Source organism: Bison bison, unplaced genomic scaffold (assembly GCF_000754665.1).
Source record: "Bison bison bison isolate TAMUID 2011002044 unplaced genomic scaffold, Bison_UMD1.0 scf7180017864287, whole genome shotgun sequence".
Classification (NCBI taxonomy): Eukaryota; Metazoa; Chordata; class Mammalia; order Artiodactyla; family Bovidae; genus Bison; species Bison bison.
In genome coordinates this window covers 1,572,332-1,585,303 of record NW_011494859.1, presented here as the reverse complement: position 1 = coordinate 1,585,303, position 12,972 = coordinate 1,572,332, and the positions used below count along the sequence as shown (strand labels likewise).

At 41.1% G+C, this 12,972-nt stretch overlaps 1 protein-coding gene across 7 annotated transcripts in view; it reads right to left on the bottom strand.

The window, feature by feature from the left end:
- Positions 1-12,972, bottom strand: part of MBD1 (methyl-CpG binding domain protein 1) — a 60,878-nt gene that overhangs the window by 6,808 nt on the left and 41,098 nt on the right. For all 7 annotated transcript variants that reach the window (XM_010849807.1, XM_010849801.1, XM_010849802.1 and 4 more), the window contains one exon: positions 1,973-2,189. In XM_010849807.1, the coding sequence (XP_010848109.1) occupies positions 1,973-2,189 (217 nt within the window). The remainder of the gene's footprint in view (positions 1-1,972; positions 2,190-12,972) is intronic.

The following is a 12,972-nucleotide window of genomic DNA, read 5'->3' as shown; positions in this document are numbered from 1 at the left end:
TCTTAGTTAGATAAGGTAGAAGCAGTCATCCCCATTGGGGTTTCCCAGGTGGCATAGTGGTAAAGAACCTGTCTGCCAATGAAGGAGACACAAGAGACATGGGTTCAATCTCTGGGAAGATCCTCAGGAGTAGGAAATGGCAACCCACTCCAGTATTCTTGCCTGGAAAATTCCATGGACAGAGGAGCCTAGCAGGACACAGTCCATGGGGTCTCAAAGAGTCAGACATGACTGAATGACTGAGCACAGAAGGTCGTCTCCATTAAGGAAAGAACAGGCCTTAGGTTCCTATGTGCTATAATCTACAGGGATTTTCTCTTAATTATTTGCTATTGAAGTCTATGAACAGCCTTTTGCATAGCAGATTACCATTGTAAGAATACTTCTTACCTTTCTCTTCTTGAGGACAAACAGTTCTGTTGCCATTCATGTTAATAGGAGAGTTTCTATGTTACAAAAAAACTATTGGAAAAGCAGTATATAAGGCTTTTATAAACTAAATAAGGAAAACCTAACCAATCTAGTAGAAAAAGATTGACAAAGAAAACAGAGTTCACAAAGGAATAAATACAACCAGGCAATATACATCTGAAATGCATTTACCTTTGGCCTCCAAATCCATTTACATGAATTTATCTTAATTATATATGAGCCAAAAAAACTATGTACAGAGATAGTCACCCACAATGCTACAACAGCAAGAAAAATTTCTAAACAAGTTGAAGGTGCATTGGTTGTGTTTAGGTAAAATAAATTATGGTCCATTTTTATCATGGCTTTCTAGCCAGCACTACAGATTTTAAAATTGAAGAAAAATGACCTGGAAAAATGTTTATGATAAGTGGGAAATGTAGGCTGTAAAACAATATATACAACAAGATACTAATTTGTGAGAGGAAATTACATACATAGTAAAAATACTGGAAGGAAATGCAGGAAGTTGTGAACAATAGCCATTGCTGGGTGGTGGAATTATGGTTGATTTTTACTTCCTTGTTTATAAGTGGTTCCAAATACTTAAATTTTCCATGTTTTCTCAATGTATGCCAAAACATTTATCATGGTGGAATACAGAAATCTTTTCAGTGTAGAAGCTTTCTTCTCATTTCTTAAAACTCAATCTAACACTGGCTTAACAATTTTCAACTGATACTATAATTCCTGGAGTGGAGAATTAATCAATGGAACCAAGATGAGCTTTCTCTTACAAATACAGCTAGTGTGAAGTCCAGTGGTATCCTACTAGTAAATGTGTCCATCTGGACACAGAACGGTGGAAATCTTATCAGTGATTATTTCCTTTTGTGACCAGGCACTGTTTGAGGGAATTCAGTGGTGTCCTAAGACAGAGATGTGAGCAAGAAATGATGAGAATCCCAGAAAGAAAATTATTTTATGAATAGGGGAAAGAAGGTTTATCATGAATAGGGGAACAGAGGGGGCCTCTCATGGAATGTGACATTTGAGCTGGGCTTGAAGTATGTCCAGGATTTCTCAAGATCAAAAGCATCATAGGGAGAGAAAACGACCCAAGCAAAAGGCATGCAGGTGCAGGCATATGGAGACACCAGCAGAAAGATATTTAAGTGTTCAATTAGGCAAGGTCCACAAAGCAGGGATCCTGCCTTAATCCCTCTTACATGCCTCATGGTATTTCATACATGTGATGTGACGATGTGAAGTCGCTCAGTCGTGTCTGACTCTTTGCGACCCCATGGACTGTAGCCTACCAGGCTCCTCCACCCATGGGATGTTCCAGGCAAGAATACTGGAGTGGGTTGCCATTTCCTTCAGGAGATCTTCACGATCCAGGGATTGAACCCATGTCTCCCGCACTGTAGGCAGACGCTTCACCATCTGAGCCACCAGGGAAGTCACTATTTCATACATAGTATCTATTTAATAGATACTGAGGTTGCTACTTAAATTGAATTAGGCCCAAGTATAATATAATTGTAATTCATTTCCTTACACTTTTCTTGAACTTGAAGTTTTCTTGTACACATGACCTCATTCAGAAGTTGTTTTCTTGCCTCCTTTTCAAGTCTCAGCTCCTTGTCCTTCTCAGCAAACTTCTTTTCCTTCTCTTTCTCTAACATTCTATCCAATTCTTTCTCCTGAGCTTTTTCTTCCTCATGCCTCTGTGCCAAGTATTGATAATATATCTTCTGTTCTCTCCTCATATCCTCCTATATAAAATAAAAATTACCTCATGTTGTTAAAACTTTTAGGTGTGATAATACTAGGGAGCATAAGTTTTAAAATCTTTTAGAACCATAATTTCTTAGAATTACATACCAAAACATCGACAGATGATGTATTATTTTCAGGGTTTACTTTTAAGTATTCAAATACTTTAAAGTATTTACTTAAAAGTAAACCCTAAAAATAATACATCATCTCGGGAAGATCTCCTGGAGAAGGAAATGGCAATCCACTCCAGTATGCTTGCCTGGAAAATCCCATGGGAGGAGGAGCCGAGTCAGACATGACTGAGCAACTTCACTTTCACTTTTTAAAAATCTTCAAGATGACTGTGAGGAATGGGTCGGAGGGATGGATGAAACAGGAATGGCCATTGGCTGCTGGTTGTTGAAGCGAGGTAATGGAATCATGGAGATTCATTGTACTATTTTTGCATGTTCGAAATATTTTATAACACGTTTTGAATAGTTCAAATAGTAATAATGCAAACACTTTCTCAAAGTGTTCCTCAAAGAAGTTCCCAAATAATTTTCAACTATACAACTTTATTTTCATTTATTTAAATTTAGGTAGATAAAGTGTTAGCCTGACAAACAAAATACGTCACTAGTATTATAGCACTGTCTCTGACTAGAAAATGATACTTTGTATCAGCAAATCTCAATCTTAGCTATACTTTGGAATCACTTAGAGAGCTTTAAAAAGTACTAAGGGCTAAGTCTCACACCTAGGGATTCCTTTCCAATGGATAGCTTTTAAGTTCCCTAGGTGATTTGAATGTGCAGCTCAGGCCCCAGACTGGCTTTATAACACAGTCATTTTCAGGTGGCTTCTGTCTTTCATTGTAGTATATTTGTGTCATTATCCAACCTCTGATATGATCTCTTTTGAGAATATCATAGATCTGAGGTAGAACTCTCAGAACCTAGCAAGGTCTGAGAGTGTAGCTGCACCCTCAGAATGGCTTGTATACATAAGTTTCATACTTTTGGGAATAATTTAACAAAAAGTACAAACCTTATTAAGAAGCATTGCTGATTAAAGAAGACCTAAATAAATGGAAAGACAGCCTATGTTCATGGGTCAAAAGACAATATTGTTAAAATGGCAACTGTTCCCAAACTGGTCTATAAATTCAAAATATTTCCTATAGAAATCCCAATTTATTTCTTTGCAGAAATCAACAAACTGATCCTAAATTCATATGGAAATACAAGGGAGCCAGAACAGCCAAAACAACTTGAAAAAGAAGAACAAAATTGGAAAATTCACATTTCCTGATTTCAAACTTACTACAAAGCTATAGTCCTTGAGACATATAGATTAATGAAATAGAAGTGAGAGTCCAAAATAAATTCTCACGTTTACTGTCAATTGATTTTTGACAAGAGTTCCAAGACAATTCAAAAGAGGAAAAAATCTCTCTTCAACAAATGGTGCTGGGAAAATTGGGTATCTACATGCCAAAGAATGAAGTTGGGCCTCTACCTCATACCACATACAAAAGTTAACTCAAAATGGATCAAAGGCCTAAATGTAAGAGCTAAAACTAAGATTTTAAGAACAAAACATAGGACATCTTGAAGACCTTGAGTGTAAGAAAAGTGTTTGATTAGATATGACACTAAAAGCACAAGCAACAGGAAATACAGATAAATTTTACTTCATCAAAATTTAAAACTTTTTTACTTTAAGGGACACCCACAGAATGAGAAAAATATTTACAGATGACTTATGCATAAGTCACTCCAGTATCCTTGCCTGGAAAATCCCATGGACAGAGGAGTCTGGTGGGCTGCAGTCCATGGGGTCGCAAAGAGCTGGGCATGACTGAGCGACTAACACTAACCCTATGTGATAAGGAATTTGTATCTAGGACATATAAAGAACTCCTACAACTCAATAATAAAAAGACAACCCAATTAAAAACTGGGCAAATAACCTGAATAGACTTTTTAAGACGTCAGCAACCTTTAGATAGATTAGTCCACGGAAGATATACAAATGGCCAACATGCACAGAAAAAGAGGCTCAAAATCATTAGTCATTAGAGAAATGCAAATAAAAACCATAGTGACATATCACTTCAGACAAACTAGGATGGTTAAAGTAAAAAAGACAGACAACAACCAATGTTTACAAGCATGTGGAAAAATCAGAACTCTTGTAAAGTGTATGAGAATATAACACAGTGAAGCCACTTTGGAAAACAATTTGGAGATTATTCACAGGTTTAAACATAGAGTCAGTAATTCTACTCCTTGGTATATGCCCAAGAGAAACAAAAATATATGTCCAAACAAAAATTCACATATGAATGCTCATATTAACATTATTCAAAATAGCAACAATGTAGACACAAATCAAATGTCCATCAAGGACAAACATAAACAAAATATGATATATCCATACAATGAGATATTATTCAGTCACATAAAGTCATGAAGTACTCATACAGTCTACAACATGGATAAACCTTAAAAACATTATGGATGTGAGAGTTGGACTATAAAGAAAGTTGAACACTGAAGAATTGATGCTTTTGAACTGTGGTGTTGGAGAAGACTCTTGAGAGTCCCTTGGACAGCAAGGAGATCAAACCAGTCCATCCTAAAGGAAATAAGTCTTGAATATTCACTGGAAGGACTGACGCTGAAGCTGAAACTCCAATAGTTTGGCCACCTGATGCAACGAACTGACTCATTAGAAAAGGCCCTGATGCTGAGAAAGATTGAAGGCAGGAAACGTGGCGTGCTGTAGTCCACAGGGCTGCAAAGAGTCAGACATGACTGAGCAACTGAACCGAAGTGAAAGAACCCAGTCAAAAGATCCCATAATATACAATTTCATTCATATGAAAGTCCAGAATAGGAACTCAACAGAGATAGGAAGGCTATTAGTAGTTGCTCTGGTCTAGGGGTGAAGAGGAAGAGAGAAAGTGGGATAACAAAAAAGGTTCTAAAAGCACCTGTGGTGACAGTGGCACTAAAACCCATTGAAATGTGCATTTTAGATGGATGAATTGTATGTCTTATGAATGATACCTTAGTGAAGCTGTTAAATAAAATAAGACGATTCAATTGAGAACAAAAAGCTGAACAACAAAAATAGTAAGAAAGAAAGGAACAGAGGAAGGGAGGAAGGAAAAGAAAGAGAGAAATAATTCAATTAAAAAACTGGGCAAAAGATATCAGAAGATATTTCACTGAAGAGGATACAAGCAAGCATATTAAAAGTTGGTCAACATCATTAGCTATTGTTGAAATGCAAATTGAAAACAAAATGAGGTTGGTTGGAGGCTCAAGTGTGGACAACTCTGAGTTAAAAACTCTAAGGGGACCCAGTGGCCCAGGGGGACCCCACAACTTTTGTGAATTTTACCTCCTGGAGTTCTACGAGTTTCTCACAGTAAATATCTGAGAAAAATTCCTTCATGTGTATGGCAAGGGGAGGGGAAAATATACTATTCTGAAATACACTAGAGCATTCTATTCTTCTTAATGAGGTTTGCCCTCAGGGTAAAGTATTTAACCAAAGCTTAACCTGCTGGGGTTTTATCAGAGCTTCACTGATCTGAGGGATCAAGCCTGGGCAACCTCTAGTCTTCCATGTAGGAAAAGTGAAATACCATAATCAAGGTTTCCAGTGACTAGTAGTAGTAGTAGTGAAAGTCACTCAGTCATGTCCGACTCTTGTGACCCCATGGACTGTAGCCCGCCAGGCTCCTCTGTCCATGGGATTCTCCAGGCAAGAATACTGGACTGGGTTGCCATTTCCATCTTCAGTCCAGTGACTAGGAAGACTCCAAATCCAAAGGTACCATCCTAAAGTTACAGAAAGAGAATCCCTTCCCCTGCTTAATGGGATTTTTAAGGCTTAGTGCTGAGCTTACCCTCTACCTTTATTACCACAAAGACTCAAAGCTGGTGGAAAATACTAGATAAGGCCCGACTCCCCTCTGTAAGATGGGTTTTGTCCAATGAATCTATCACTTCTTTGAATAGAGCAACCCACATGACCTAGATTTCATCTCCAATCCTAAAGAGGCTCCAATTGACCCCCAATCCAGATAATTCTTCCTATAGAGAATCCCCTCAAAGTACAAGGCCTCAAGAGTACATGCTCTTCCACGTTTTGGGGGATTCAACCCAGCAGAGGTTCAATAAAGCCACCGAGGCCTTACTGTTAAAATAGAAATGGCACCTTCAGGAAAGGACTAAATCTGATGTCAAGGGTCTTTCCAAACTACAGGAAAATGTAATTTTCCCCCATGCCCAGCCCTTTGCTCACTGACAGCAAGGTGCAGCTAGTGGCACACTCATGCCAGTCCCTCTAGCAGCTTGGGGAACCCCTCACAACCAATTTCCTGCCACAGAAAGGGAGTTGGTGTTCTTCACCATTGGAAGCACCACCATTGTAAACATAGGCCGTGGCGCATCCCTAGTGCGCTCTCGTGGACAGCTCTTGTGGCTCAGCTCAGTTGGCAGAGTGAGGGGCAGTGTGCCTGGATCTATAACAGGCCATAAAAATGAGACTCATAAGGGCACACATTTTTACTCACATCCGGGAGGTAGCCAAAGGATTCACAGTCTAGTCTAGGCAATGGCAAAAGGATAACTTCATGATTTGGGGAAAGTACATATGGGGCGCCTCCATTTGGAAAGAAATAGCCAACTCACGCATGTCAGTTATGATCACTCAGGTCACTACACACACATACGCACAACAGCAAACACCAGAAGCTTATAGTAACATGACAGACTCATCCAAATTACATCCCTGGGCACAAAGTATCAAGAACAACCCTGGACATGACTATTCCTCAGTGCCATACCCACTAACAGAGTGGACCCATATTATATAAGGCCACGGGGGAATGATAGCACTTACTGACTGGCATCCAGGTGTAGTATGCCCTTTATCCCAGCTCTAACCAAACTGGTGGTAGATAATTGATTCCTTTGTCCCCCAAAAATGTCTGGAAATATCCTTGGTGGAGACATATGCCCCAGATGACAGACTATTCCAGATGGCATCTTGATTTTATCAGGCTGCTGTTGCCCTTCACAAGATCTAATAGGTATGCACCACCATCATCCATACCTTCACTTGAAGGCCTGCTGGCTACTTTGCATTATGTAATCTCCTTCTTAATCAAGCATGTGCTCAGCCCCTTTGACACACCAATGGAGATTCAGATCCAAGTACCCACCTCACCTCCCCGGTTGTTCTGTCATGGGCTCTAGCACATGGAATCTTGTGGAATTCTACTTAGGCTCAGCCTCCAGAGGTTAGACTCACAAAAAGGCACACTGGCCTCAGTTCAGTTTGGTCGCTCAGTTGTGTCCGACCCCATGGACTGCAGCACACCAGGCCTCCCTGCCCATCACCGATTCCTGGAGTTTACCCAAACTCATGTCCATTGAATCAGTGATGCCATCTAACCATCTCATCCTCTGTCGTCCCCTTCTCCTCCTGCCTTCAATCTTTCCCAACATGAGGGTCTTTTCAAATGAGTCAGCTCTTTGCATCAGTGGCCACAAGGGCCTAATCGAAGACATATTCCTCAAGTTTTTATACAGTTATATATTGTGCCCCAAATGGACAGAAATTTGGCCCCAGGCTGTGCTGCTGCTGCTGCTGCTAAGTCAGTTCAGTCGTGTCTGACTCTGTACAAACCCAGAGACAGCAGCGTACCAGGCTCCCCCGTCCCTGGGATTCTCCAGGCAAGAACACTGGAGTGGGTTACCATTTCCTTCTCCAATGCATGAAAGTGAAAAGTGAAAGTGAAGTCACTCAGTCATGTCCAACTCTTCACGACCCCACGGACTGTAGCCTACCAGGCTCCTCTGTCCATGGGATTTACCAAGCAAGAGTACTGGAGTGGGGTGCCATTGCCTTCTCCAATATGTACTTACCAGTCATCTCCAAAGACTTCCCTGTTAGTACTGAAAGCAAACCCCCACTCCTTTGACATTAGAGAGGATGGCATCCACATCCACTCACCAGATGAGTACTCCCTTAACCATTTTGATTATTCAATGTCTCTCTGTCTTCCACATGCTGGTGGTCCAGTCAAGGGTGGGTTGTGCATGCAATATGATTGAAAGCCTGAGAGGACAAACTCCCGCCAAATTGCTTAGAATCATTTTACAGATTTTATTGACCCAGAAGATGACTAGGGCCACTGGCTATGCCTCACTATTCAGGTTATAAAAGACTAATTAAAAATTCATCACAAGTTTTACAAGAGATTGAAAGTATAGCTCCAGGACCCCCTAGCTGAACTGTGTGGATCTCAGAGTGTGGAAAAGTGGCCCTCAACCTAGTGGTTGCCAACCACAATAGGATATGAAATCCAAAAAGGGCCCTGGGATCTAGCTGGCTCTATCAGCAGGGCTGGGCCCCTACCTGACATTAGATGAAGAGATAAACAACCTCTTGCTCCAAAGCAACTATCTCCTACCTTTGGCCAGTATCCAAATTGCTGGCCCAAAGAAGACCCCTTTGCATGGACATAAAAATATTTTAGTCTGTTTGTGTCTCTAGGTCTGAAAAGGGTCTCTTGTTGGCAGCAATGAGTCTTGTTTTTATATACATTCAGCCAGTCTGTGTCTTTTGGTTGGAGCATTTAATCTATTTACATTTAAGGCCATTATCAATATATGTGTTTCTATTGCCATTTTCTTAATTGTTCTGGCTTTGTTTTTGTAGGTCTTTATTCCCTTCATCTTTTGTTCTCTTACGTTTCCTGCATAAAGAATCCCTTCAGAATTTGAGGTAAAGCTGGTTTGGTGGTGCTGAATTCTATTAGCTTGTGTAGTCTGTAAAGTTTTTGGTTTCTCTGTCAAAGCTGAATAAGAGCCTTGCTGGGTAGAGTATTCCTCGTTGTAGATTTATCCCTTTCATTACTTTAAATATATCATGCCACTCCCTCCTGCAGAGTTTCTGCTGAAAAAACAGCTGACAACCTTATGGGAATTCCCTTGCATGTTATTTGTTGCTTTCCTCTTGTTGTTTTTAATATTTTTTTCTTTGTGTTTGATTTTTGTCTTGGTGTGGTCCTCCTTGGGTTTATTCTGTATGGGACTCTCTGAACTTCCTGGACTTGGGTTACTATTTCATTTCCCATGTTATGGAAGTTTTCGACTATGCTGCTGCTGCTAAGTCACTTCAGTCGTGTCCAACTCTGTGAGACCCCATAGACGGCAGCCCACCAGGCTCTCCCACCCCTGGGATTCTCCAGGCAAGAACACTGGAGTGGGTTGCCATTTTCTTCTCCAATGCATGAAAGTGAAAAGTGAAAGTGAAGTCGCTCAGTTGTGTCCGACTCTTAGTGACCCCATGGACTGCAGCCTACCAGGCTCCTCCATCCATGGGATTTGCCAGGCAAGAGTACTGGAGTGGGGTGCCACTGCCTTCTATAATCTCTTCAAATATTTTCTCAGGCCCTTTCTCTTCCATCTCTTTCACTTCTTCTAAGATCCCTATAATGTGAATGTTGGTGCATCTAATGTTGTCCCAGGGGTCTCTGAGACTGTCCTCATTTCTTTTCATTCTTTTTCCTTTATTCTGTTCCATGGCAGTGCTTTCCACCATTCTGTCTTCCAGCTCACTTACCTGTTCTTCTGTCTCGGTTATTCTGCTATTGATTCCTTCCAGAGTGTTTTTCATTTCAGTTATTCTATTGTTCATCTCTGTTCTTTAGTTCTTCTGGGTCTTTGTTAAACATCTCTTGCATCTTCTTAATCTGTGCCTCCATTCTTTTTCTGAAATCTTGGATCATCTTTACTATCACTATTCTGAATTCTTTTTCAAGTAGATTGCCTATCTCCTCTTCATTTAATTGTTCTTACAGATTTTTATCTTATTCCTTCATCTGCAGCAGATTTCTCTGTCATCTAATTTTGTCTAACTTACTGTGCTTGTGGTCTCCTTTCTGCAGGCTGCAGGACTGTAGTTCCTCTTGCTTCTGAAGTCTGCCACATGGTGGGTGAGATGGTTACTGAGCAGGGCCTCCCCTTGGCTCTGCGGTCATCACCGCCCTGTCAGGGGCATGATGTGCTCATAGTTGTTGACACAGAGGCCCTGAGATCTGTTTCTTAGCTGTGTTTCTTATCTGCAGTGCAACGTCGGTGGGCTTGGAGCACTCCACTGGAAGAGGGGCCTCTGAGGATTCCTCCTCTCGGGCCGTACACCTGGGAATGTGCTCTGTTGTGTCCCCTTTCACACACTTGCAGGCTCAGAAAGTACACTGTTGTTGGCACTGCTCTGTCTTCCACCTTAACCATGGCTATGCTGACAAATGGCCCTGATGACTCTCAGGTCACTTTCACTAGGCCACTGGTGCAGATCTGCTGAGGTCATGTCCCAGGACTGCAGTAGTCACGTACCTGGACCCACTCAAGGGTCCCTAGGACCTATGGGGCTGGAGGAGGCTGTGGCAGGGGTGGCGCTTAGGCCCACTGGGGCCAGGGCAGCCAGAGGAGGCTTTGATGGGGGCAGCATTTGGCCCTACAGGGGCCTGCTTGGCCTGAGGAGACTTTGGCTTTGGATCAGGCAAGCACCGCTCTTAATGCCCACAGAGGCCAAGGAGAGGACAAAAATTAAGATTAGAAATGAAAGCATGGACAGCACTATATTGACAAACCCCGTGGCCATTAAAAAGGATAAGAAATACTATGAACAACTCTATGCCTACAATTTGATATCCTAAAGAAAATGAACCAATTCTTTGAAAGATACAATCTGCCAAAATTCACACAAGAAGAAAAGGACACTCTGAATAGGCCTCTATCTATTATTAAAAAACTGAATTAATAATTAATAACTTTCTGAAACAGAAAGCATTGGTCCCTGATGAGTTCACTGGTGAATTCTACCAAACATTTAAGGAAGGAATTATACCAAATCTCTACAACCTCTTTCACAATGGAAGCAGAAGGAATATTTCCTAACTCATCCTATGAAGCCAGAATTACCCTAATACCAAAAGTGAAAAAAGATATTATGAAAAAACAAAATTATATACTTATCTTTCTCATGAACATAGACGCAAAAATCCTCAACAAAATATTAGTAAATTGAATCCAACAATGTATAAAAAGAATTATACAACATGACCAAGTAAGATTTATCCTAGGTAGTAAGGCTGGTTCAATATTCAAAAATCAATTAATGTTATCCATCACATCAACAAGCTAAAGAAGAAAAACCACATGATCATATCAATAAATACAGGAAAAACATTTGACAGAATCCAACACCCATTCATCTTAAAAAATTATATATTTGATCTTTATCCTCGTTTCTGGCAGAGCTCCTAAAATCCTTAGAATTTCCTAAGTAATGAAAGCAATAAAGTTGTCTTTTGTTATGTTAATGAGGTGACTTCTGGATCACACCTAAGTTTGCCAGGAGAACCAACTGCGTGGTTATTGCATTGAAACTTTCAGTCCCAGTTCCCTGATCTCTGGGCCGAGGAGAAGGTTTGGAGAGTGAATCAATCACCCAATGGCAATGACTTAACCAATCATGTCTATGTAATGAAGCCTATATGAAAATCCCAAAAGAGAGGGTTCAGAAAGCTTCAGGTTGGGGAACCAGAATGATTTCACCAGGCCATGACCCAAACTCCATGAGGACAGAAGCTCCTTTGTTCAGGACCTCCTCATCTTATATATCTCTTCATCTGGCTGTTTATTTGTATCCTTTAATATCTTTTGTAATAAACTGGTTAATCCAGTGAGAAAACTGATTTCCTGAGTTCTGTCAGGTGTTCTAGCCAATTAATCGAACACAAAGGAGGGTCTGCGGGAACTTCTGATTTACAGCGTCTGTCAGGGAAGAACCTGGATTTGTAGTTGGCATCCTGAGTTGGAGGGTGATCACCTGAACTTTCAGTTTGTAGCCAGGTGGTAAGAAGCACAGGTAACTATCTAGGCTCAAAACCAGCATCTGAGGTGGTGGGCAGTTTTATAGAACTGCTCCTTGTACTGTGGAATCTGATGCTACCTTCAGGTCGACAACACCAGAACTGAGCTGACTTATAGGACACCCTATGGATATGAGAGTTGGACCATAAAGAAGGCTGAGCGCTGAAGAATTGATGCTTTTGAACTGTGGAGAAGACTCTTGAGAGTCCCTTGGAGAGCAAGGAGATCAAACCAGTCAATCCTAAAGGAAATCCACCCTGAATATTCATTGGAAGGACAGATGCTGAAGCTGAAACTCCAACACTTTGGCCACCTGATGTGAAGAACTGACTCATTAGAAAAGACCCTGATGCTGGGAAAGATTGAAGGTGGGAGGAGAAGGGGATGACAGAGGATGAGATGGTTGGATGGCAATACCTACTCAATGGACATGAGTTTGAGTAAACTCTGGGAGCTGAAGGACAGGGAAGCCTGGTGTGCTGCAGTCCATGGGGTCGCAAAGGGTTGGACCCAACTGAGCGACTGAACTGATAGGATACCCAGCTCTTGTCTGAGTATTGCCTGAAGTCTACTCCACACACTGGAACTGGGTTTGGAACCCTTAATGCTCCATATCACATGACATCAGGGAAATTAAAATTAAACAGCAATGAGACACCAATACACACCTATTGGAACAGCCCAAATCTAGAAAACTGACAACACCAAATACTGACCAGGATGCTGAGCAACAGGCGCTCTCATTCATTACTGGTGGGAATGCAAAAGAGTATAGACACTTAGGAAGACAGTTTGGCAATTATAAAACTACACATCTCTTACATGCTTCAGC